The sequence below is a fragment of the Sminthopsis crassicaudata genome, chromosome 2 (assembly GCF_048593235.1).
Source record: "Sminthopsis crassicaudata isolate SCR6 chromosome 2, ASM4859323v1, whole genome shotgun sequence".
NCBI classification, from domain to species: domain Eukaryota; kingdom Metazoa; phylum Chordata; class Mammalia; order Dasyuromorphia; family Dasyuridae; genus Sminthopsis; species Sminthopsis crassicaudata.
Genome location: NC_133618.1, coordinates 152,529,888 through 152,556,579, shown reverse-complemented (window position 1 = coordinate 152,556,579; position 26,692 = coordinate 152,529,888). Strand labels below are relative to the sequence as shown.

The following is a 26,692-nucleotide window of genomic DNA, read 5'->3' as shown; positions in this document are numbered from 1 at the left end:
TTTTGTTTGGAATCATTTTTATAGAAATCTTTATAAAGTACATTACTCCTTTTCTTGCTTTCTTTAACAAAATGTACTAAAGGTAATCTTTTCATATCTTATAATCGTACATATCAACTTACTGTATTTCACAATAATAAAGTGATGTCTTTAGGGATTCATGAAGTGCTCAGCACCATGTGTACTGGTTGTTGGCCTTTGTGCTCAAAGAAGACCACAATGACATAACTGTGTTGGGGTCAAGGTACAGCTTATCCCATCTGTGTCTAATCATTCTAATACAAGCTCAGAAGACCGCCACAGGTCCATGAGAATTTTTGGAATGGAAATGTCTCTAAATTTGTACATGTCACATTTCTTTTGAACTACACAGTTCTGTTTTACTGGTAGAACAAAGCAGCCTCTTTTTTGAGCCATCCTGTGTCAATGTCTCCCTTATCTCACAATCACTTCCAAAGTTTTTCAGAGAGACCTTAAGAGTATCATTGTATCATTTCTAGTTACTGCTTACTAGTCTAGAACTGTTGTATTTTTTAAATTCTTTTCTCTGCTTTTTAGAGTTTCTTGCTGACAACTATTGCTTTTCTCTACTAACAATCATCTCAGATCTTCTAATTTGTTTTTTTTTTCTGAGTTTGAAAAATAGAACATAAGATCAAAAATTTAGAGTTAGAAATGATCTTGAAGGTCATCTGATCTAACTTTCTTATTAATAGATGAGAAAGCTGAGGCCCAAAGAGTTTAAATAACTTGCCCAAATTAAAAAATAAATGGTGGTATTTGAATCCAGAATCTCTGACTCCAAATCCAATATGCTTCCTACTGTGCTACACAAACTATTTAAAATTGTGAATAAAAGAAGAGTGAAAAGACTCTGAGTAAGGGCTTCTTAAATGAATAAAAGAGCTTCATTACACAAATATTGTGAAATTCATTTTTGACTCAGAAGCCAATTTTTTGGCTTCACTTTAATGAGCATTTATTATTTCCAGATCCTCAATTGTGTTTCAGGGAGATGAGTTTCTCAGAATAACTGTAGGCTACCTGTACATCTCTACCTTTTATGAAACAATATTGAAAAAGTTTTCTTTCTTTTCTTCTTAGTTAATTATGCCTATAGTTTAACTTGTCCTTAGTATAACACTGAGTAGAACAAAATGACATTCTTTTTCATCAGTGTCATGACAGTAAACTATTTTATTTTAATTCATTTGCAGATAAATTCTAAATCCATAGATCCTACATTTTGAAGTCTTTCATCACTGGCAATTCTTTACAAGAAGCATGGGGAACCAAACAAGATAATAGATCTTTGACTAATATTAAAATATTAAGTATATTGTTCTCTATGTGATTGCATTTTAAGAATCAAAATAGTGAACAAACTAAAATTTATGATATATACATAACTAATGTTTAATGTCTACATTAGCTAATTATTGTCAGCCAGGTTTATTGACAATATTCCAAATGTTCACTATTAAGTCAACAATTTTTTAGTCTGCTACTGTCAATACTAGGTACTTGATTAACATTAAGGCACTTTTATAAATTAGACTTCTTGTTTTGTTTTTAATTTCTGATCAGAACTTTGAACTGTCCTTTTTTCTGTACCACCCCTCCACAGTCAAGTTGAACCAAAAATATTTTTCAAGAATACAAAAGGTTCTTATAAAGATTTTAGTGCTTATTGTAAAAGATCATTTGAATTTTCATTGGTTACTTTTGGCAGTACCACAGCTTAGAGCATTTAATGACCTATAGCCAAAAAGAATTCTGAGGGAAAAAAAATTCCATCCAGAACAAACAAACAAACAAAAAAAAAAAAAAAAAAAAAAAAAAAGAATGAACTGTCCAGAACTTAAAGTTGAACAAATTTATAGCTAAGCTTTTAGAAAATTAATTCTGTTCCATGTGTATAATGAGATGGAGTCCATAGGCAAAATGAGATCATTTGAAAGACATCAAGACATAATTAATATGATTATGTTGATTAATCATTCTATTTTCAATACCTGCCTCTAAAATTCCTTAAACTTTTATGAGTAAAAATGTACCTGTGTCATTTGCACTCAGTAAGAGTTAAAATGATTTTTTATAACTGCAGCTATCTATTCTATAATGATGTTACAAAGAATGTATACAAATAAATTCATACATTAAAATTCTCTATATGCTGTTCTCAAATAAGAAAGTATAAAAATAAAGACTCTACAGCTATTATACCTAGAACCATATGGGAAAAATATTGCTTCTAATTTTAAATCTTCCAAGAAGGCACATTTTAACTTTTGTATCTTTTGCATCTCAAGGGGCCACTAATATATGAGGTTGATAAATAAGTTCCTTTTACTATCAATCCTTTTCTCCAAAATTAAAATATGGTTCCATTTTCATGAAGATGAGTAAATCTCAACTTTAGTTTTACCTCTTATTAATTGCATTACTAGTTCTTACTCCAGGGAAGCAAAAGAGGGTGAGGCTGGGGAAAACACAACAGGCCTTATGTATAATCACTAGATTCTGAGGTGATTGTAAAGAACTTTTTCCTGATTTGAAAACAAACCAACTTCAGGAACATGTCCTGAGAAAAGACAATAAGGAACTGTTGTATTTGGTTTTGGCTGAGTACATTTTGGAACTTCCAGGTTGATACACATTTCTTCTCTATTAAGAAGCAGATAACTTGTCTTTGTGTTTCTGATAGGCCTTTAAAATTTCAGAAATCACTGAAGGGTCCTCCAGAGTGGTAATGTCTCCCATATCTTGAGTATTGTCAGTGACTATTTTCCTTAAGAGTCTTCTCATGACTTTTCCAGACCGAGTTTTTGGAAGACGTTTTACCACCTAATAAGAAAAAGAAAAGGGAAGGGAGCATTATTATAATTTGGAAATTACACCATCACTATTAGGAACTGAGGATAGCTATAAAGAGAGTCTAATTGAATGGTGTTTTCTCTGTGCCACTTTATTACTTCACATAAAAAAATAATTTTTTTAATAAATTGATTTTTGTAATTCATCCTATAGAGAGATTCCTTGAAGTTCCCAATGATACACACTATATATACCTTATAAAATGATAGTTTCTTATCATAGTATTCTTCCAGATTTCTGTGTTAGTCTCCAATCTAAAACTAATCTTGGCAAGTAGAACGTGAACCCCATATTGAAATTTATAATTGACTATCACTTATAAATATTTTCCTTTTTTTTTTAATTTCCTTACTTATATGGAGATAGGTGTCTACACCAAACATACTCCATTTACAATAAATAAGAGCATCATGTTTAAATACACTTCTCTTGGACTTCTATCTTCTTTGCCTAGCATTCAATTTATTTTATGTGTAAAGAGGTCACTTGGGACAATAGATATAATAACTAGACACCAATGTTTTCACTTAAATTCTTTACCCAACAACATTGTATTAACAGGGTAAAGGTGGTATCCAAGATCATCATATATTCCTTATTAAAGGTCAAAGGATATATAAAGAATCCAAAAGGCCTTAACCCTTAACAGGGTTCTCTTAGAACACCCTCTATATTCATCTCTTGTTAAAAATTTTCCTCTTCTGCAAATGAAATCAGAATCCCTTGATGCATGTTGCTCAAAATCCCTCAAATCTAAATATTTCTCAGAGAATTTGAGAAGGTTTTCCTGGTTCCAGGTCATTTACTCAATACACTAGCAGAATTATCTTTTTGGAGTATCTTACCTAAAATCCCTGATCTCATTTTGAAACTGGGAAATCAGCAAACCTTCCACAATTTAATGTTCTCAGAAAATTGTCTGGGGCACTAAGAAGTTAAATGGCTTGCCCATGATCCTGCAGACCATATGAGTCTGAAGTGGGACACATACCCCAGTATCTTCCACCTGCCCTCTTCCCCTTCCCAAAGTTTTGGGCATTGTGTTAAGTACTTTCAATGTCCTCATCACATTCCCTGGAGATTCCCCAAATATGCCTTTGTATGGACCCAAACCTTCCATAACTGAATGTCCTTTGTGGTCTAGCACATAACAGTTATAATGTTCCACAAATCTTATGTCTGCTTTAATACTTAGAAAAATCTAAATAATCACTGTCTTGAACACCCAATGAAAATACAAAGATGCTCCCATCCCCCAAAAGTAAGCCATCCTGTGCAGAAAACTTGATGACCTATATTAGTAAAGGGGACTTTCCACAGCAGGACTTAATATACAATGGAAGTCAAATCCAAACCAAATCAAAATGTTGTTCCCTGGTACCTGTGAGAACCAGATAATAAATATTCTGATAAGAAAGACCTCTTGTATTAACATTCTCTCCATGATATTCTCCCTAATAGTCTCCATGAAGCATTAAATGCCACAATTTTCGAAAAATCAAAATTACTTATCATTCAAAGATCAATGAAGAGCCATAGTAATCCTAAACTGGCTGCAGTATATTGCCAATAATAACTTATATACAAGTGGCATAAAACATCAAGATATTTAAGATTGAAAAAAAAGAGTGCCTTTCATATAATGACAGCAAGAGATAATAGGTGGTCAGACTAAATATAGAAGCGATGCCCATGGGATGTTTAAATGCCTAGGAAGCTAGTCTCTGTAGGACTTATAGGAACATGGATAAAAGAAACACAGGATGAGAAGACAAATAAGGGTTGTAGCTTGTGCCACTTAAGACAGTGCCCATATCATTGAGATCATGAAGCCACTACAATATAATAAAAAGCAGTAACTCTACTGAACTGGGACCAAAAAAAGTAAATTGTGCAATTAATAAATGTGTATAACTTTGGGCCTCACTCACCAGAATTTGATCAGGCACTGCATATTTGGCTATCTTGCTGGCAACAATTGATTTGAGTTCTTTCAGGATGATGTCTGGATTATCTATATCATCTTTCAGTACTATGAAAGCACATGCAGCTGAAAGAAAAGGAAAGAGATGGAATGTTAGAATACAAATCATCTTCTAAAAATGATTTCTTTTGCTCTAAGTTATTTAACCAATTTTTTTTACTAAATTCATTGACAATATAATTGAGTATTAAATGATAGTTTATCAATCCTACCAAAATCACCATCACTATACTGCAAAGGTACACTGCTACCTTTCCCTTAAATTTAAAGATGTGTTCAAGTATTGAAAAATTAATTGAAAAATTGAAAAACTTTGGAGTAACAACCAGTTTTTCAACTAGAATTACAAAATTTTTCAAAGTGGAGACTTCAGTGGCTATCTAATACAACTCATACTCCAAAATAGGAATACCTAGCAAATCATCATCCATTATCCTATTATCCTATCCTGAAAACCTCTGGGTGAAAATATCTCTCAAGGCAAAGTACTCCACTTTGGGACAGTTCTCATCATTAGGAGGCTTTTCCTGATATCAAACCTAATTTTTATTTCTTGGTTTTCCTTCTGGGCCAAAGATATCAAGTTCTTCCATATGATAATTTCCCACATATTTGGAGACGAGTATCATGTCCTTTGAAATCTTATCTTCTTCATACTACCTATTCTTAGTTCTTTCAACCATTTCTTCTGCTCCATGAATTCTTTACCCTTCACCTCCTTTGGACATGATCATATTAATCCCCTGCTCAAAAAATTTCAATAATTTCCCCATCATCTACAAAACAGTCCTAATCCCTAGTCTGCTATTCAATGACTTCCATATTCTGGTTCCAATTAATCTTTCGAGCATTATCCCCCACTACGTTGCTTCATGCATCCTTTGCCCCAACCAAACTAGATTCATTGCCATTACCCCTAAATATTTTGTGTCTCCTTATCTTTTTATATCCATCTAAAATTTCTTTGTCTCCATTTACAAAAATCTAATCATTCCCTCAAGCTCAAACTCAAATGCTGCATTGTCTATGAAGTTCTCTTATTTCATCAAATGGGAAATAATCTTTCCTCTTTCTCTACTCCCACAGTATTTATTTTTTCTCTCTTTTTGTAGTGTTTATCTATCATGTATATGTATTTCTATACTTTATTTCCCATAATGCCAGTAAAGTCCTATTCTTATGCCTCATATGTATTGAAGGTAAACTCAGCTTCTTAGTGACTACGCTGGCAAAGCCTAAGTTCTAACCAGTCCTATCACTATGGGAAATCCTACAGGACAAGCCTTTATTTGAGAATTAGCCTAATGAAGATTGAAGAAGCTTACACTAGATAGGGGATAGATCACAAGCAATGAATTTTTCAGCCAAAACATTTTTCAATGACAGACTTTAAAGTTGTAGAGACCTTGCAACTTAAATAGATGAAGTATCTGCATCAGTGAAATAATGGATCCTATTATCTTAAATTATAAGCTGAACATAGGCATTATGATTTATCTTTGTAATTCCCCTTCCCTGAACGCATATAATGTCTATGGCAATATTTTGCAGATAACAGACACTCAATAAATGTTTACTGAATTGAGTGAAGTAAAAATGAAACATCAAATGGAAGTTTCTTAAGATGCATTATAATAAGCAATCTCAAGTACTAGGAATTATTCTCAAATACCATTTTGGCTTTCTATACTATCACTGCACATTCATATGACCTTTTGATAACTACACATAAGAAAGTACACATTTTAAGACAATTTCAAAAGCAATTTATCTTAGCATTCATTCCCAGAATACTTTGAAGGCTATCCATGTTTTGAAATACATGGTTAATAAAATTATCTGTGTAACAGTTGGAACTAATATTAACAGGAAGACATTAATCACAGGTACTTGGGATGTTCAACTATTAAATATTCAATCCTTTTTTTTCCAAAAGAAATATGTCAAAAACTTTCTAGAATTTATTTTTCCAAATCTTCAACTCTGATTGAATTGTATGAGCAAGTAGAGAAATTAATGCTGATTTGTAATAAGCCAAAACCGATTTTTTCTTTTTGTCTTTTAACAGGTTGGATTGATTTAAAGAGAGATAAGGGAAAGAGTTATTCTAAAAATATAGTTGAGAGTGGTCCTGAAACTAGGGAGAAAGTCCAGGAACCATTGTAGAGAGTACAACCTGTAAAGATATTATACTAGATATCAGTGAGCAGTGATCTTGAGAGGCCTCAGTTGCTAAACTATTAAGGATTAGAAACTAAGGAAAGAGTAATTAGGGGTCAATGATAGAAATGGATAGTAATGGCTCACATTGCCATACTTACAGACCAGTAGGTTTCTTGTCCTTCCCAATTAACTGAGCTAAAAATATCTCTGCTAAGGTGGAACCAGAATTAAATTTATAGTAGATGAAACTCTCCCCAAACCCTTCTCCTTATTCCATTCCCCTTTGGGCTTACCAACTGAGAGGTCACCAAAGCAAAGCAAATCCTGAAAGGACATTCATTTAACAAACATTTATTAATCTCCTTCTCTCTTTAGAGTAGTATGATAAGCACTTGGGGGGATTACAGTCTAATAGGGGATGAAGATTCAAATAAAATACAAAATAAGAGTTATGTGAAATATAAGGAGAAAGAATGATAATTTCTTTTTGTGAGAAGATAGGGGAAAATGGAGATTTATTCCAACACAAAGTAGAACAATCAAACACAGAAAACCATGTTGTTTTTTTTTTTTTTAGCTCAGACAATCATAAATAATGTTATAATATGTTCAAGATAGTTACTTGAATCCAGACTTTTGAACAACCAAAATGAAAGCCAGATAAGAAATTCTTTTTATTTCTAAGTTCTTGGCTATTTGGCAATCAAAGTTTAATCTCTGTATACTGAGATATCATATATAGATAAATTACATACATATGTTTTCCTTGGCACAAATACAACATTCTTCAGGCTAGATGTCAGCTAGGTGCAGAGAAATCCTTGCTATCTTTTTAAGAAACCTATTATATACCAGACATTGTGTAAGGTTCTAAGTTTTACAAAGATAAAAACATGAAATAATTGCTGCTAGCAAGGAGCACATATTCTTTCAAGGGAGACAACATGTACATAAATAAAAACATACAAAATAAATACCCAGCAATTGTGGGTATCAGGAAAATCTTTGTAGAGAAGGTGAATTTTCTCCTGAAGGAAATGAGAAATTCTATGACTTGAAGGGAGTATTATATTCTATATATATGTAGCCATAGCAAGAGTAGAGAGAAGGAATGAAAGAAAGTTGGAGTGTCATGCATGAGGAAGAGAAGAAAAGACCTAATTAACTGTGCTCTAAGTGGGAGATAAGAATATATATGTGTGTGTGTGTATATATATATATATATATATATATATATACATATATATATATATATATGTATATATATATATATATATATAAAATGAGGGTAGAAAAATAGATTGAGACCTAATTGAAAAGAACCTTTGAAAAAAAGGATCCCAAAATTTATCCTACAGGCAATAGTTTATTACAGTTTGTTGAGTGATATTGACAGGTTTCCTGATAATTATTGGGCAATGAAAGAGTGAATAGATGTGTAAGATTTCTTGAATAGAGATGAAGAAAAGAGTCTTTATTCTTTTATAAAGTCCTTTGAAGAATATATTCTACTTGGAAGCAAATCTTATTGGTATATGGAGTAAGGAAGAAAAAGAAAAGTTTCAAGAGATATGCCCAGGGGGCTGAGACTATTATCCAATATACCAACAGAGGTTTTAGAGTTGAGAAAATAAAAGGCTATTTGTAAATAATAATGCCTCACATTTATATACTGATTTATCAGTTAATTTCCTCATGATTGACCTAAAGAAAAATGGGAAACATATTGTTGTCTCATCTTAAGAGATGAGGAAACTGAGATTCAGAGAGTTTAAAAGTAACTTAACTCAAGGTCAGAAGTAGCATAGAACTGGAACTAAAATCCATATTTCCTCAAATCATTCCTGAAATCATGGCCTGCTGCCAAATTTCCTCCACCTCTTTATTCCTTTTATTTCTCTTCACAAATTCTACATAGTAGTCAAAGCAAGCTATTCACAAACCTCTACTTTGTTTTTTCCTGGATTTATCTTTGTTCATAAGCACTCCATGATTCTTGATTATCCTTTCCACCATCTACCTATCAAAATTTTATTTATCCTTCAAAGCTCAACACAAAATGTCATGTCCCGCAAGAAGCCATGGCTGGCTTCCCCCACAAAGTGATCTCTTGAACCTACAAACTTCAATAGCACTTGTTAACTATAGCATTCTTATGATGTTTACCAAATACTACTACTTGTATTTTGGTTTTAAACCAAGTAAGCATTCAATAAAAATTTTCTGAATGAAATAAAAAAAAAAAATTCTAGCCTCATGCTCTCCAGCCTCATGTTGACTATCCTAATCCTTCCTATAAGAAGAAACAAAGCTAGAGAGCAGTGAAAATTTTCTTGGCAAACAATCCAAGCTCAAGAATAGAAAAGAGAAATAAAAGACTATAAAGCAACAAGAAACTACCAAATACATGTGATGGATAAGAAATTTTCTTATGTAAAACTTAAGCCCAAAATAGATGGATAATCAAATATATAATTACAAAAGATCCTTAACTGGCTTTTATTTAAAGAAAAACTAGATATAAGACGATAGCTTAGGAAGCAATAAGAAGAAAAAAACCAGAGAAGATCTAGGACATACTTAGCAACTTGTTATGCTTTGGTGGGTGTTTTTTTAAACTTCACTATTTTATCGAGGGTCAAAAATCATCACACTCAGAAAACTCACAAGAGATCACTGAGTGATTATAAAATTTTTGAAGGAAACAGTAATACAGACTTTTAGGTATTTGGACTTTCTTGTGGAACCAAGAAACTACAAGAAACCAAAAAATTGGGGGGATTCTACTATAAGACAAAATGATAAATAGACTTTAGGAGAAGTATCATGGATTCCTTTATGAGCATTCAGAAAACGTCAGGAGGGCATAACTTCCCCTCCAGTGATTCTCAAAAGACACTCACTTCTCTTGTAATGCCATCTTCAAAACAATACACATTTATTATGAATCAATTTCAGACATTTTTTACTATATAGAATGCCTACATTTTATTTCAAATGATAATTTACTCATTAGGGAGGAAAGAAAAAAAAGAACTACATTATACTCTTCTTGCTCTTCTTGTCGCACTTAGGGACCCCTATATTTTTTTTTTGGCTGAGGTAATTGGGACTAAGTGACTTGTCCAGGGTCACACAGTTAGGAAGTGTTAAGTGTCTGAGACCAGATCTGAACACTAGGACCCCTATTTTCAATGTTCTTTCAAAATTTGTATAAGAAATCTGAATAACTCATAAATTATATCTCTTTTTAAACACTCACCTTCTCCTTTTATGTCATGAGGATAGCCAATCACTGCTGTTTCAGGCACAGCAGGATGGTTAGCCTGATAATACAAAAAGACAAGAAAAACAAAACATGAAACTAAATAAATAGCCAAATTCAGTAGATTAATTAATCCCCAAGTTGGATATATACCAATACACCTGCTTCCTACCTCCTAATTCAAGGTATTAAGAAATGAGGTAATTGCAAAAGGGGCAGTTAGGAAAATGACAACTTTTCTTTGTGAATTACCAGTGCATCTTCAATCTCTGCAGTTCCTAGCCGATGACCACTGATGTTTATAACATCATCCATCCGTCCAGTTATCTGGTAATATCCATCTTCAGTCCTATAAGCACCATCACCAGAGAAATAATGACCTAGTAAGATAAAAGAGTTTAGTATCAGCAAATGAAAACTTGATCCTGCGAAAGGTCTTGTCAGAGTTAATATCCTTCCAGTGACAGAAGTTTAAAAACAAAAATTCTAGTGGTCAAACTGAATCATCCCTGGAATCATTAGTCTAGAAAATATGGTAAATGACTTAGAAAGTAAAGGCTAAGATCAAAAGAACCAATAAAATTAAATGCATAAAAAATATAGCAGAATACATGAAAGCAAGAGAACACATTTGTTTCAAGTTAATATACACATTTTAAACAAATTGTAAGTAACTTTAAGCTTATGATTTAATGCATGATCATTTTCTCATAGGATTTAAAACTGGAAAAGACATTAGAGATTCTTTGGTTTAACCTCCTTACTGCAAAGATGAGAAAACTTAAGCTCAGAGGATGGAAATAGCTTGCCCTTTTTTCATAAAGCTGGAATCCTAGAGTTTATTCAACTGTACTTCTTTCCCATCTCTTCTCCTTCCTCCCCGTGAAAATTATGAGTTTTCTGTCTAGAATTCCATATCTTTCACAAGCCAGCTTAGAAAGAGTAGGGGTTTTTTTTAAGTCATTCTTGTAGGATTTAGAGCTAGAAGGAACCCAGGCAATCGAGTGTGACTTCACTCTCCCAGAGAAAACAGAGGCCTGGGGATTTTAAGTTACCTGTACAAGATTACATAGTTAATAAAGTAGCAGACTTTTCATTTTTGGAAAAGAAGCTGAGAATTCCTCCAGCCTCTTGATAAGCATTAACAAATAATTCATATGGATTTCACCTTAATTCATCTACAGTAGGTGGCACTGTGGATAGAGCACTGGGCCTGAAGTCAGGAAGATTCATCTTCATGAATTCAAATCCAGCCTCAGACCCTTATTAGCTGTGTGACCCTGGGCAAGTCCTCTAACCCTATTTTCCTGGTTCTCCATCTGTACAATAAGCTGGAGAAGGAAATGGCCAACCATTCCAATATTTCCTCCAAGAAAACCCTAAAAAGAGTCAAGTCAGACATGATTAAAAAATGACTGAACAACTTTCTACAATAGGCACTTGTCCTTTTGTTAATATAACATGTGTTATAATAGTATTTAATCCTGGACTATAATAGTATTTAGCCAGGACTCTAAGCCAAGTTTTATTTATTTAAATGTTTTATGTAAATATTTTCTATGCTAAAGAGACATTTTGATACTTCACCATGATATGAAAAATAACTTGCTTTTTGAAAGCTATGATAGTAGAGTAGAAGCTCCAGCAGGTCTTAATAAACAAGAAATGGTTCCAGTAAAGTCCCAGAGATGGGCCTGTTTTCTATTGTCCAAGTAATGGCCTAAGTGTAAGCCTGAAAAAACTTCATCACTAGATTGATTTCAAAGGAATGAATTTTTCAGCCACAGAAACTCTCAAGTTATAGAATATTGTAATCTATATTCCATTGTTGGAGTTCCTACACTAATAAAATCTCAAAAAGAGTAAAGTTTATCAATGTTTGTTTAAAGGTGATTAAGAAAATGAAGTTCAATTATTATTCATGAAATTCTAAGATCCTTGAAGGAAAACACTAAATAAACATCATTCCTTCCAACAATAGGAGGTAATATGTGTTGTTTTTTTTTTTCAGTTTTAACTAAAAGACAAAAATTTCCTGCCTTAATTTATATTTTCCTCATTTTTTTCTCACTCTTTCTTCTTGGCTCATTGTTTCCAAGAAGCAAGAAAGCACTATTTTGCTGAGCTTATATCCTTAAGCTATACCAAGTCACTTACTTATACATTCTTACCTGGATAAACTTTGAAGTATGCATCAATAAATCTCTGATGGTCTCCATATATTGTCCTTGCCATGCCAGGCCAAGCCTGAGAAATACACAAAGCACCAGAGACATCACCACCTTCTATGACTTTTCCTAAAAATCAAAAGATCAAAAAAGAAACAAAAAAGCTCATCAGAAAATAGATTCTGGTGGAAATTTGCAGAACTGAGGAAGAACTTTGCAGTCAATATCGTTTTCTTAGACGTTTGATATGAAGGAGAGAATGAAAAGCACCTGTCCCCCCAAAAAAATTTCTTTTGACTCTTCATTTCTGGTAAGAATCTCTCTCCCAGACTAAAGATCATTACCAAGTGCACTATCCAATACCTATGCCAGGCATTATATTAAACAAGTTCTAGAAATGTGTTCTCTGCCCTTTAGAAAATTTAAATCTAAGGTAGATGAAAATGTCAGTTATCTGAAAGAAAAATTGAGGGGAATATTACTACTAAATATTATTATATATTAACAAAAGGACAAGGAACCATTGTAGATGTAAAATATTATAGGGAAATCACATGAATTCCATGTTAATACTAAGTAGGGGCTGGAGGAATTCTCAGCCTCTTTCTAATAAAGAAAGGAATGGACTTGGCCAGCTGGAACAGACCAAAATTGTAGAACAGAATATTTCAGTGAAGTACAATCTCTAATTGTTAGGTTATATGATTACTTGACCCAAAAGGCTATGCATGCAAAACAAAAGGCACTTGAAGCTGCCAATAATTGTCCATTACTTGTTGGACTTTAAAAAAAAAAAAAAAAAAAAAAAAAAAGCTGTAAGACATTCTCGTGATATTAGTGGTCTCAAGATGGAGGAGCAGGGTGTAGAAGATGTAGCAACTTGGTGTTTGAGTTAAAAAGTGTAGTTCATATAAAAAATTATCTTGGTGCTATAGTAAAATCCAAGTTCAATATGAACATTAGGTTATTAAGCATGGAGGAGACTAGCTGTTGGAGAAGAAAAGGTTAATGTGTCCCACTGGTTCCCAAGTCCTGAGATTGTATGCAGCTCTGAGTTTACTGCCTATCTCTCCACTATGCAATTATTTAGATATTTAGGGAACAATGATGAAAAAGGCCTCACAAATGTTAGAGATGAAAATGTCAGAGTTCTGAGCCCCTGTTAGTATTCCTCTACAAGAAAACTGCAATTAGAAAAGCACAACTAGATCTTGAGACTTGAGTAAAATCAGTGTGAATATGAGGAGGTTTACAACATGAACAAGATTTGATTGAAACTTAAACTCACCTTTTCATCCATCAAAACTGGAGTAATTCCAAAAAAGGGTCTCATAGCCATACCAGGGATGATCTTAGCCCCCTCCTCAGAAGGTCGTGGAGCAATACAAATGCCTCCTGTTTCTATATAAAGAATATACAAGTAAGGAAAATTGAAAGTTAGCATAAGGAGAAATACTTTGTACTTATCTAGAATTGCTATAAAGGAGTCCAAAGAATATTACACATATTATGTCACCCTATTCATTCTGCAAACTTCCAAGTACAAAGTCAGACTTAGGATTTGAATTTTCTGAATTTATATTTATTCTATTTCAGAAAGGAAATTGACCAGAAGATAGACTGAGAAATTAAGAAATATCAGAAAGCAAATTAAATTTTGTGTGACTCCCAATTATATGCATTTTATGAATTTTTCTGAATGACTTGGTAATTCCTGCATTTGTCAGACAAAAGCTAAATTCATTAAGGGGCAAGGTATCATTTTTTAATTTGTATATATTTCCATATAGTATGATGATACAGAATTAAATGATGCCTTTTATTTGATAGGAAATATAATACACATAAGCATTTAATATATATATATATATACATACGCATATATATAAGCAAGAATGTAATAGACAATTTCTCATTCTAAATCATTTTACATTGATGTGCAAAAATTATATGAAGTATTTTATAAAACTAAATTACTCTAATTACATAGAATTAGAATGTCCCTGCCATTCTGAACATGATGTGATTATTGTTCATTCAGAACTGTGTTCTTCACCAGCCTGGTTTCATCTCTGCTCAAATGAACTTTATAGCAGATGGGTGATTTCCACAAACTGCATTCAGCAAATTAGAATGGTCTTCTGCAATACATGTATTAATACTGATTCAAATATTTAAAAAGAAAGAAAAAGTATGCTCATTTAAAAGTTTTTTTTAAAAATTGGATAATACACATTTTCCTATCAGAGTTAAAAATTTAATATCACAGACCTGTTTAGAAGTATCCTTATAAAATTCATGATGGTACAAAGACTAGAACCATAAAAATCCTTACTATCTGGAAGGATTAATGTAAGTATATTCATGCTGTAAATTCCAACACATTGTTTCCTTTATCAAACCAATCTTAGCCATATCTTGACACATTGTTAGTCATGATGCTTTGTTACCTGTTTGCCACCAGGTGTCTACTAGTGTGCACTTGCTATCTCCCACCACCTTGTAGAGCCATTCCCAGGCTTCCTGGTTAATTGGTTCTCCCACTGAAACCGAAACAATAAAAAAGAATGATGTGAAAATTGCAAGGTCTGAGTTTTAAGATTAACTGAATTCTGTATCATTTTTCATTGAGACTATTTACAATTAATTGTCTTTTTCCTGTAACTGCCCAAGTGATAGTTCTTTTCTTTAAACTTAGCTCAGAAATTCAGCTGGTCTTTTAGGAGTTAAGCTTAGAAACTCAGTTATGCTAATCACTGTTCTATTCTTGTCACAAGGAAATCTGTTATGGGGGATAGAGGTGGATACCAAGGAATCTGGTGTAATATCTTTATGTCACCAAGCTATTCTTCAAGGATGTCTGGTCACAGGAGGAAAGGAAGGGATTGTTGCTAGCCTTTTGATTGCCAACTTCCAACCAATGGTATTGTCTCCCTCACCTTAATTATATAGCTAGTCATGTTGTTGAGGACATGATGTGACCTAACCTGTTCTATTATTTGTTTGAACCTTGTAAAATTAGTTAAGTCTTAAGCTCAGAGTCTTTGGTGTAAAAGCTGAGTCAAAAACTTATTCTATTGATAATTTTGTGCTCTAATAATAAAACATTATCTTGCTTGTTTATTTAAAGCTGCATAGCTTTACTGAATTTTATTTCTAACAGTTTTGAGTGGTTCTCATCGTTAGCTCAATATTCAAGGCCTGGAAGGATTAACTATATAGTCCAAAGTAACATGGAATATGAATACCTTGTCATGATCTACTACATAGTGAGTAGAAGTTCTGAATTAATGACTAACCACAGTCAGATTGGTAGGGAGAATCCAGAATTGAGGCAGCAGAACTAAAACATCTAGCCACAGGAAAATACAGGAACAAAGACTAAGGCACAGGTCACATTAAAAAGAAAAAGAAAAAAAGATTATATATGGGATGAAGCAGAGAATCAGAATGGAAGCCAAAAGTTAGGGACCAGATTCAGTCCAGTCCTTCATTTTTGTCTTCTATTTTCATCCTGACACAGAGAAAGAAGATAAGTTCCCCCTTCCTTTCCTCCTATAACTAAGAAGTTCTCATTGAGTCCACCACAAGGTTAAAAGAGGGGGACAGAGGCAGCAAGGTGGTAAAGTGGATAGAGCATGGCCTGAAGTCACATTTGTGAGAGACATTTGTGCCTTAGCTTTTCTTTTATGTATAAGCTATAAACACCATTTTCAGGGGATTGGAGATAGGGTTAACAAGCCAGAGTGTAAAACAAAGGAGCCTACCACCTCTCATTAAAAGTCCTAAAAAAAACCCTCAGGATTGAACCCCATCTAGACCTCATGTCTCTGTGCAAAGCAGAAAAGCACTTGTAGGGAAAGGAGTTGAGTATGGCACTCCAATCTTATTCCTTAATGTTAAATATAAGTGTATTAGAATGTAAGCATTCTGAGAGTAAAAGACTGCAAAATTCCCTGAAGAAAAAACAAGAGACACTTAGTGCCAACTGAGTCAAGCAACCAGGTGACTAGAGACACAGGTAGCGCAGTAGCTAGAGCACTGGCTCTTAAGTCAGGAAGTCCTGAGTTCAAATTTAACCTCAGACACTTACTAACTGTGAGAGCTTGGGAAGTCATTTAGTTTCCTCAACTGCAAAATGGGATTCATAGGGATGTGAGGATCAAATAAGATAATATTGCAAAGTGTTTAGCACAGTGCTTGGCACATAATAGGTGCTATACTAATAATTATTCCTTTCTCTTTCCACACCTCCCCCCCACAATCTCAACAACTGCCTCCTTTCCATAAGTCCAAATGGAGGTACCATCTGAACCCAAAAGCCTTGGGAATATCAGCACCCCCAGACCATCATTCCTGCTGCCAGGCTGAGCTCTGTCACCTTCATCTGAAGAAGCAAGTCCTGTGGAAAAGGGACTAGCCATCTCCACCAACCTACTAGGAAGCAGGCCAACCTAACTGAATCAGGAAGGTAGCCTGAGAGGGAACTAGGGTGTGGGATGTCCGAGGCAAGTCAAACTACCATCATCATTATTGTCTTCCCTCATACTCTATTTCAAGATTTCCCAGGGCCCAAACCCAAGAGCTTTAGGAATAGTAGTGCCCCACTGATCCTCCCAGTCCTACCCACCCCCACAGCAACCTTTGGGAGAAGAAATCGCTATAGAGAAGGAACCCATCTTCCTCACCACCATCAAAATCAACCACTAACCAACAACCACCCATAGGAAGATAAGCCCAAAAGCCCTAGTAGGACAGCACCTTCCTTCTTAACCCTAACCCCAAATCGCTGGTCCTGCCTCCAGACTATCAAGTCCATCCTTTCATCTTGGGAAGTAACCCTGTGGAGGTGTGAGCTGAAAACAGCAACAGCTCCTCAAGACAGAGGAAAAATAGTCCTTGTCACCAAGGTCCTTAGCTCTGTCCAAATGATGTATCAGAAACTGATAGGATTCTATCAGAGCAAATGACTTAAAGATAACACAATTCATCTGGTTTGTTACTGCAGTATAAACATCTTGGGTCTTACAGCTGAAATGTCCTCTATGTGTTGTCTCTGTCATTAGAATGTTAGCTCATTGAGAGCAGTTTATCTACCCCATATTTGGTGGAGTTCTATGCACATTGGAAGCAATTAATAATTTTTTTCATTCATTCATTCTTGGCTTTTGTATTCCTAGAAAATAGCATAAAAATGGGGAACCTTTTTCTGCCAAGAGCCATTTGGATATTTATAACATCATTCACAGGCTGTACAAAATTATCAATTTACAGAACTCACGCAGTGAGAAGAGATTAGTCTGCCTGGCTTTCAGATCATCTTCCCCTGCAGTTGATTAGGCAAATGATTTCTAGGGACTTATACGGCCAGTTCCCCACCCCTGACCTAGCATATACCATGTTAATTAATGATGGTATCAACTATAAGATAGGAATAATGTAACCCAACACTGTCCAAAAAAATAGCATAATATTTTTTCTAAACATAACTTTCAAGCATACACATTAAAACATATTTCCCTCCTCATGAAATAATCATTTGTAATACAAAATGAAAAACTCATACTTTCTGTTGCTTTTCCAATTATACTATGTTTTTTAAATATTCACTTACTTCTTAGGAGTATTGAATAAGAAAAGCTATGCCCCAAACTTCTTCTAACATAAGCAAATGTGTGTCTTACCTGATCCCAAGGTTCTTAACGAAGATCTGTCATACTTCTTAACCCAAACATCTCCATAATTCAATAGCACCCTTATAGCAGTGGGAGCACCATAGAACTGATTAATTTTCAGTCTCTCTACTGTCTCCCAGTATCGACCTGCAAAATGCCCCGAAATTCATAGTCATTCCCACAGGTCAAAGAATGGTATTGATAACAATAAACATGTATAAATGACAAAGCAGTGGCTACCAACTATAGGATACTGGCAGGTGTTTTTTTCATTTGTTTACAAGGTGATTAGTGCCAAATTATAAATCTTAGCCATATTAATACTTTCCTACTGTCCAAGAATACTAAATTCCCATGGCTAACATTTTTAGGAAAAACCTTCTTTTGTCACTAAGTAACCATAACTAGTTGAAAAAAAAAACAGAATTTGAATTCATGCCTCATTGAGAACAAAGATAGCAAAGATCTTACATTTTAATAAAACAATTATAAATAAGAGTAATCTCCTTGTTAGGATTTTGGTAATGCTCGAACAAAGTGACTACATTGCCTTAATTTATTCATTAGTATATGGGCAGAATTAGCCATAAAATCTGAAGAAACATTCACTTACAAAATAGGCTTTCTAGTTTCCCCTGAGACAGGAATAAAATTATAATCACCATTCTAAATATAACCATGATTAAAAAAAAACTCAGAATATAAGTATCTAGATTTTCCACTTAACAAAAAGATCTACTACAGGGATTCTTTGAATAGCCACACTTAAAGTATGGTTTATAATTTACAAAATTTTGATATATTTACAATTTTCACACAGTTATCAAGTAAAACTTCTGAATTATCTTGTTTACATAATAGTAGTAATTGGCTGTTTAATCATTTTTCTTTTGAAGTGGGGAAGTATATTAATGTTGTAATATAGTAATTATAAAATTACTTTTATTATATTATTTCATTATATTATGTTATATTATATTATATTATATTATATTTACAAATAACAATATTGTTTACCAAAAAAGATAACGGTTTGTTCTATCAGTGACTTGAGCAACTTGTTACATTAGAAAATATTTAAATAGCAATTTAGTGTCAATTTAGTGCTTTATCAAGAGTAATATCAAGAGCACTGAATTTCAAATCATAAAACTTATGCTCAAATCTGAACTCAGCAAATTACTATTTGTCCTCAGTCAGCTCTAAGCCTCTAACAGTTTCTGAATACGTGATAGCTTCCTTATCTGTAAAATGGAACTGATAAGGATACCTATTCTGCAGACCTCACAAGATGACTGAGATTATCAAATGAGGTAATGACTATGATCTTTGAAACTATAAAATGCTAGACAAGCCTAAGTTTCATTATTCTTATTCTTTCTCTTCAGTCAAGGTCCACTGAGTTGCCCCCTTCATTTGTTGACTACAGAGGGATATAAAGGAACAGATTGTTTCTACTTTGCTGTTCTTACAACTGAAATAGTAATTTTCTTTCACTGTTTTCCCAACCCTCACTGTGCCTCCAAACATTTGCAATCTCTTTTTGCAGTTCCTAAAACCTCATTACTTTTCAGGAGACTGTCAGTTCCCTCCTATTGGAGATCCTTGAGTAAATACAAACTAGCCACTTGTAAAATACATACAGGTAATTATTTTTCAGGTATTTATTTGTTGGGCCATATATCCTCTGAGGTCTCTTCTGATAATGGAATTGTGGGATACAATCTGATTCCAAAAGGAAGCACAGAAACCTTACCTGCATTGGGATAAACAGGGGTGCTCTCAAACAGGACACTGGTGGCTCCATTGCAGAGTGGACCATACACAACATAGCTATGACCTGTAATCCATCCGATGTCTGCTACACAGCCAAATACATCCCCTTGCCTGAAATCAAACACGTGCTGGAAAAAGGAGAGATGTTCAGAGATGAGCATTATCACTGTAGTGATGAGGAAGGACCATTTGGTTCTTTGAACACAGGAGATACTCATTCCTCATATCCTGTGTTTCTAAGGTATAAATGGGGGGAAAAGGAAAGTCATTTCAATAAATGATTCAAATTAGAATGACAGTGACACTAGATAAATGTCTGCATTTGTAGTAATAGTGGGAGTGGTGGTAGTAATGGTGGTAATCACAGGAGTGGTTGTGTAGTAGTTCAATAGTAATGTCATTGATGAAGCATTTACCTGAGAGACATCTGGCACAGGGACTGGGGTAGATCATCTATGGCTAAGAAGGAGAAGCTAACCTTCAAGCCTAACCAAGACCTAAAGCTCTGAAGAATCATGCTCTAATAAACTATGTTGCCTAATCCAACCATAAGACATTCAATATTTGCTGATCTTATAGAATTATAGATTCAAAACTCAGAAGTCATCAATTCCATCTCTCTCATTTTATAGAAGAGAATCTGAGGCCTACAAGGTTATGTGACTTGCCCCAGATCACACAACTAGTGAGACTCAAAGACAAGGTTTGAACCTGAAGCTTCTGAGTCCATTGTTCTATCCGTCATACCCCATGTCAGCAGCATGTCCTCTCTTTTGAACAATAGTGAGCAATTACAACTTGTAACATCCTCTACATAGGTCACAACATTTCACCAACTAGGCTAACAACATTTCCATAGTGAAATTTAGAGAAAATAAATATTGAGATATGTAATAGCAGATTCAGAGGTAGGGGTAGGGCATAGAAGGAACATGAGGGATAATAAAAGCCTATTACAAATATTCCCAAAAGTAAAGGAATAGGAATGCTGCCTTCTTCTATCTTCCTCCTTCCACCAGGATCTATGTTATCATACAGAGAAATAGTATAGAGTGCTGCAAAAGACATTGGACTAAGAGCCAACAAGATCCAAGTTCTATTTCTGACACTAAGCCTATGTATCCCTGAACAAGTCTCTGAGGCTCAGTTTTCTCATCTGTAAAAAAAAAAGGAATTATAAAATTTGGACTACTTACCTCATATTTTTATTGTGATAAGAGGTCTTTTATGAAATCTAAACACATTGTGTAAATATGAGTTACAAAGGCTATAGAAAGAGACTATCTAATAGTGAGAGAGTCAACCTGGAAGCCAGGAAGTCATAGATTCAAATCCCTCTTTTGACATGTGTTGCCTCTGAGTGAATCACTTATCATCTCAGTGTTCTCAATAACTTCCTAAAACTTTAAAGGGCAACCTGTATTGGTAGAAGGATTTTCTTCACTTGGAAGTTCTCTATGCTAATTAAATCACAGACACAGTTTGTAGCTTACCTTTATTATTGTTACTTAAGCTTTACCCTTTGTGTAGAGGGTAGGCATTAGAGTTTATTCAGACTATTTCCTAATAATTAATGCTGCACATAAAAGGAAGGAATGGGGGCACTATAACATTTCTTCCAACCCAATTCACTGTCTCCTCTTTCTGGAAAGCTTTACTAAGCACTTATACTGTGTTTTAGGAGGTGACTTGAAAGATGACAAGAAGAGAGATCTACTAGAGAAAAAAAGAATGGAAGCATAACTGAATAGAAACATGGGAAACCAACAGCTACTCCAAGCAAAGCTCCTAAATGGAGTTACAGGGATGGGATATTGTTAAGAGGAGCCTTTCCAGTGCTTTGGCACAGTCTCTTGAACCAAATAGAGAGTCATAATGCTTTTGAATGCATTTACTTCACAGCATCATATACATGTCAACATCATTTATATATATGTAAATAATATATGTATATACATACATATATATACACATACATCTATATGTATGAATGTATCAACATCATTGATTGCTGATTATCTGTTGGCAAGAAGCGATGGCTTCTTCTAGTCCTAGCAACATTCCTTATAGCAAGACCATCCTAGGATCCCAAAGGAGTCATACTAAGGGACAGGCCTAATGTTCCTATTCATAAAATAGGATGATAGTACATAAGTGATACCCATCTCTTCCATTAGAGAGGTAGCTAGGTGTCTAGGTGGATTGAGTATGGGATTTCGAATCAAGAAGACTGACTCTGAATTCTACCACAGACACTAGTTGTGGGACTCTAGCCAATCACTAAACTTGACCTCATTTTTCTCATCTGGAAAGTGAAGATGATAGTGGTAGTACCTATCTTAAAAGGTGTTATAAGGATCAAGTAAGTTATATAAAGCACTTTGGAACCTTAAAATGCTATGCAAATGCTAGTTACTATTATTTGTCTTCTGCCTACGTGTGATGATAGCATGAGAAAATTTGGGATAAAAGAACCATAATCATTTGATTTAGCTCTTTCAGATATAGAAGGGGCACCCTACCCCAAAATATAAAAGAAAAGAAGACAATATGGTTCTCTTACTCTGGCCACCATTATCCAAGATTCTGTCCTTTACAGATGAATATATTCAGTATCAAGAAGACTAAGAGTCAGCATATCTTCATGGGATCCATAAAACATACCACATAGCATTTTATATTATGATAATATTAGCTTCAAATAAAATGATTTGCAAGCATGCCTTGTACCCTGTTCATCCTCATTTGCAATGTAAATGTGAGCCAATAAGAAAACAAGTACATGAGCAAAGGTCCAGCCAGTTTTCAAAACATGTTGTGTAGCATGCTCATTCCCAAAAAAGAAGTTAATGACCTTAATAAAAGTACCAGTAATAAATGAAACCAAAGAGAAAGATAAAAATAGTTGGGCAATTGCTAAAATCACACAAGCTTTGCTAGGACTACGAGAATGTGATCATTTCAGAGCTTGAGAACAGGGAACAAATAGCTCATTGAAGGTTTTTCTCCTCCCTGTGGCCCAAGAAATTCAGAGAAAATAGGTGGAGTTCTCCATCAATGAATGATTATGTGTGACAAACTATTCAGGCAAAGTCTGTGACTCTTTCCTGACATCACTCTCACTAATTCATCTCACAATCACTCTAGCAAATTAAGCCGATGTTACCTCTTCCCAGATGGAAAACAAATGCCTCAGAAGTTGGCAAAACTAATCAGAGTCAGCCTTGTATATTATATTTTTTAAGTCCTGTGTTAGTATTCCTGGGGTCTCCATTTACTGAATACAAAATTCAAAAATTCAATCTTGATACCCATATAGAAACTCACCATACAGAAAGCACAATTGGACTTCCTATGGTCAAGATGTCTTTAATACTTGAACTTGAGGATTTGGAAAATATTTTAATGAAGAAAGCTTTTTTATCTGTGCAAAGGTAAAGTTTAGGCTGACAAAATCATGGTACCAACTATGTGACAGAAATATAAAGAGTTTTCAAAGGACAAAAAGACTTTAATATCACTTCAGGGTATAACTCTCCATACCTTTGTCATGGGACTTGCTTTCTACATCCTGTAGATGATTGAAAGAACCCTGAACTAGGTTCTCCTTTGTCAGTTCCTTTGGAGTACATGACCTTTTTCACAGAAGGAAGTGATGACCCAATCCCTTTTCCCACACCTTAATCTTTGACACAGATTATTGCCCAATGATTATATCTGGAAAAGGCCACAAACTGATCAGAAATCCAACAACAATGTTAATAGCATACAGAGTACATTTGACTTGAGGTCAAAAGTCCTGAGTTTAAATTTGTATTCTGCCACTACCTGTGCAACCTTGATTGGCACGTCTGAGTCTCCCTTTTCTTATTTATTAAATGAAAAGAATAAAAGCAGCACTTGAATTATAAAACTGAGGAAAATGGCACGCCACCTGTGACTACCTTTGAAATGAATTATATATATATATATATATATATATATTTGTGGGAACAAATTGACTCTGAAAGAAAAAAAAACACTCTGGGATGATGGGAGGAAATAGTGAGACCTCTGGAAAGCAAAAGAGCCCCATGAGAGATGAGGGGAAGGGCAAAGAGGGCAAGCAGATCCAACACTGAAAAGAGAAATAGTTGGGAGCTGGAATAGTAGGTGACATGATAGAGAACTGGAGAGAAAACTTGGGAATGAGAGAGAAAAGTAAATGAGAATAATTGCATTTAGGGGCAAAATTGAGTTGTTTGAACTGAGAAGGCCAAAATTCAAGTCTTGCTCCTATTACATACTAATTATGTAACAATAGGCAAGTCCCTTAACCTCTTAAGCAATTCATCAATTTTAAATAACTTGAATATCCACATCGATAAAAGTAATTTACATGCCAAAAAGTATGGAACATGGTTTAGGAGAGGGTAGGCAGAATTATTTTTTAAGTTATATTGGTTCTTGATCTGCAGCTGAGTATTGATGAAATCAATTCAGTAGGTCAGGTTATAGCAGAATTAACAGCAACAAACAACATTTTAGGCACAAAAATCAATTTCTCTATATGTAATAGGATTGCAATAAATACCTTGTGTGTCACAGCAGCATAGAGTAAATAGCCAGCCTGGGTGTGGACAAGTCCTTTTGGTTTGCCTGTGCTCCCTGAAGTATAAAGCATAAAGAGTACATCTTCACTGTCCATGATTTCAGGAGCACACACAGGATTCTCCTTGGCCATCTCCTAACAAGACAGAGAAAACAAATAGAATTACAGAGGGAGGCTGTTAGCTTCTTCCTAGATTTGGCATCTGCCATCTTGGCTTTGAAATTAGCATCTCACTGGTGTTCAAAATTCTCACAGGGCTCAAGAAATGGGAAGAGCCCTGACCTGGGAGTCAGGAGGGGTCTGAGTGGGATTTTTTCCGTTGACCTATGCTAACTATATGGCCATGAGCTAGCTACTTAATTTACCTGGGGCTTAGTTTTTGCATCTGTAACATGAAGGTAATAACTGCAATTGCTGTCAACAAATGTGATAGCATCTTGTAAATCTTAAAATGCTATATAACCACCAGTTATTTTTGAGAGACAATGTACACTTGTGGAAAGTTTTAGAGTTGGAGTTAAATGAAGTGGGTTTAAATCCTGCCTTGGACCTTTAGTTGTGTGACCATAGGCAAGTCACCTCACCTCTCAGCACCTGTTTCTTCATCTATAAAATGAGAATAGCACTTTCATTGCCCACCTCAAAGGATCATTTTGAGGAAAGAGAGGGCATTATGAATTTTAAAGTTCTATACAAATGCCAGTTATTGTTATCAAACAAAAACCACAGATTTCTTCTGTGCCTTCTGTGCCTCTATCTACTGTCTCAGCTGGCGCCTTGATGCCTATCATTCTCACTGTCTGAATTACTCTTCCCTTGTATCAATCCATGTCCTTCTCTGCCCCTTTATAAATGAGCTTAGAACTCATCTCTATCAATAAAAATCTCAATTACTTCTTTACCTCATGTTCACTCAGCAATCATACACTTAACAAAAAGTGATATGCATTTTGTGGCATTTTAAAAGACTTAATTTCTGGATGATTTAACCGTTTTGTTAATAATGTTAGCATTTTAATTAAAGAGTGGGTTCCCAGATTATGTGCCCATGAAAGAGAAGGTATTCCAAAGGTTGATGATCAATGCTGGTTGGTTAACAATTAATGAGAAAATTAATATTACAATGAGGGTCTTGGGGTACATGACTTGGATCATCCAAATCTTAGTCAAAGAGACTTGTCAATGTCCATATCACCTGACTGACAAAATGAAACATTCACATTTCCCCAGACCTATCTCAGCAAACACAATGAACAGGAATGCACTAAGCCCAAATGGGAACACTGTTCAGAATTGGGTCTTTATTGATCAGTCCTTCTATTATGGAGGTAGGGATTATTTACAGGTCAATCAACATGGATTAAGGATCATAGACTTGGAGCCGAAAATTACTTCAGAGATTATCTAATCCATTTCTTCTTAAAACTGATAAAGATTTCCCAGTAAGATCAGGAGTGAAACAAGGTTGCCCATTATCACCATTACTATTCAATATTGTATTAGAAACGCTAGCCTCGGCAATAAGAGCCAAGAAAGAGATTAAAGGAATAAGAGTAGGTAATGAGGAACTTAAACTATCACTCTTTGCAGATGACATGATGGTATACTTAGAGAACCTCAAAGACTCTGCTAAAAAGTTATTAGAAATAATTCACAACTTTAGCAAAGTTTCAGGATACAAAATAAATCCACATAAATCCTCAGCATTTTTATATATCACCAACAAAATGCAACAGCAAAAGATACAAAGAGAAATTCCATTCAAAACAAATGTCGAGAGTATAAAATATTTGGGAATCCATCTACCAAAGAAAAGTCAGGAATTATATGAGCAAAAGAATCCTATTCTTAATGTGCAACAAGAAAATTGGATTTGCACACATATATTGTATCTAGGTTATACTGTAACACATTTAATATGTATGGGATTGCCTGTTTTCTAGGGGAGGAAGTAGAGGGAGGGAGGGGAAAATTTGGAAAAATGAATACAAGGGACAATGTTATAAAAAAAATTACTCATGCATATGTACTGTCAAAAGAAATTTTATAATTATAAAATTAATTTAAAAAATATAAAAAAACTGATAAAGAAATATAAACTCAGAGAGGTTAAAGAAATTGCTCAGAGTTATATAAGGAGATTAGTAGAAAAGCAAGGATTCGAACTCAAATTCTTCTCCCTCCAAATGCAGT

The 26,692-nt window shown here is 34.4% G+C and overlaps 1 protein-coding gene across 2 annotated transcripts in view; it reads right to left on the bottom strand.

Annotated features, from left to right (window-relative positions):
• ACSS1 (acyl-CoA synthetase short chain family member 1) overlaps positions 1 to 26,692 on the bottom strand; it is a 69,347-nt gene continuing 42,655 nt past the window's right edge. Inside the window, exons 5-14 of one of the 2 annotated variants that reach the window (XM_074287709.1) lie at positions 24,482 to 24,634; positions 19,889 to 20,036; positions 18,142 to 18,279; positions 14,908 to 15,000; positions 13,746 to 13,858; positions 12,461 to 12,587; positions 10,542 to 10,669; positions 10,287 to 10,350; positions 4,809 to 4,927; positions 1 to 2,847 (exon numbers count right to left, since the gene is read on the bottom strand). In XM_074287709.1, the coding sequence (XP_074143810.1) occupies positions 2,671 to 2,847; positions 4,809 to 4,927; positions 10,287 to 10,350; positions 10,542 to 10,669; positions 12,461 to 12,587; positions 13,746 to 13,858; positions 14,908 to 15,000; positions 18,142 to 18,279; positions 19,889 to 20,036; positions 24,482 to 24,634 (1,260 nt within the window). In that variant the 3' untranslated portion in view covers positions 1 to 2,670. The remainder of the gene's footprint in view (positions 2,848 to 4,808; positions 4,928 to 10,286; positions 10,351 to 10,541; positions 10,670 to 12,460; positions 12,588 to 13,745; positions 13,859 to 14,907; positions 15,001 to 18,141; positions 18,280 to 19,888; positions 20,037 to 24,481; positions 24,635 to 26,692) is intronic. The other variant, XM_074287710.1, reaches the window with a different exon arrangement.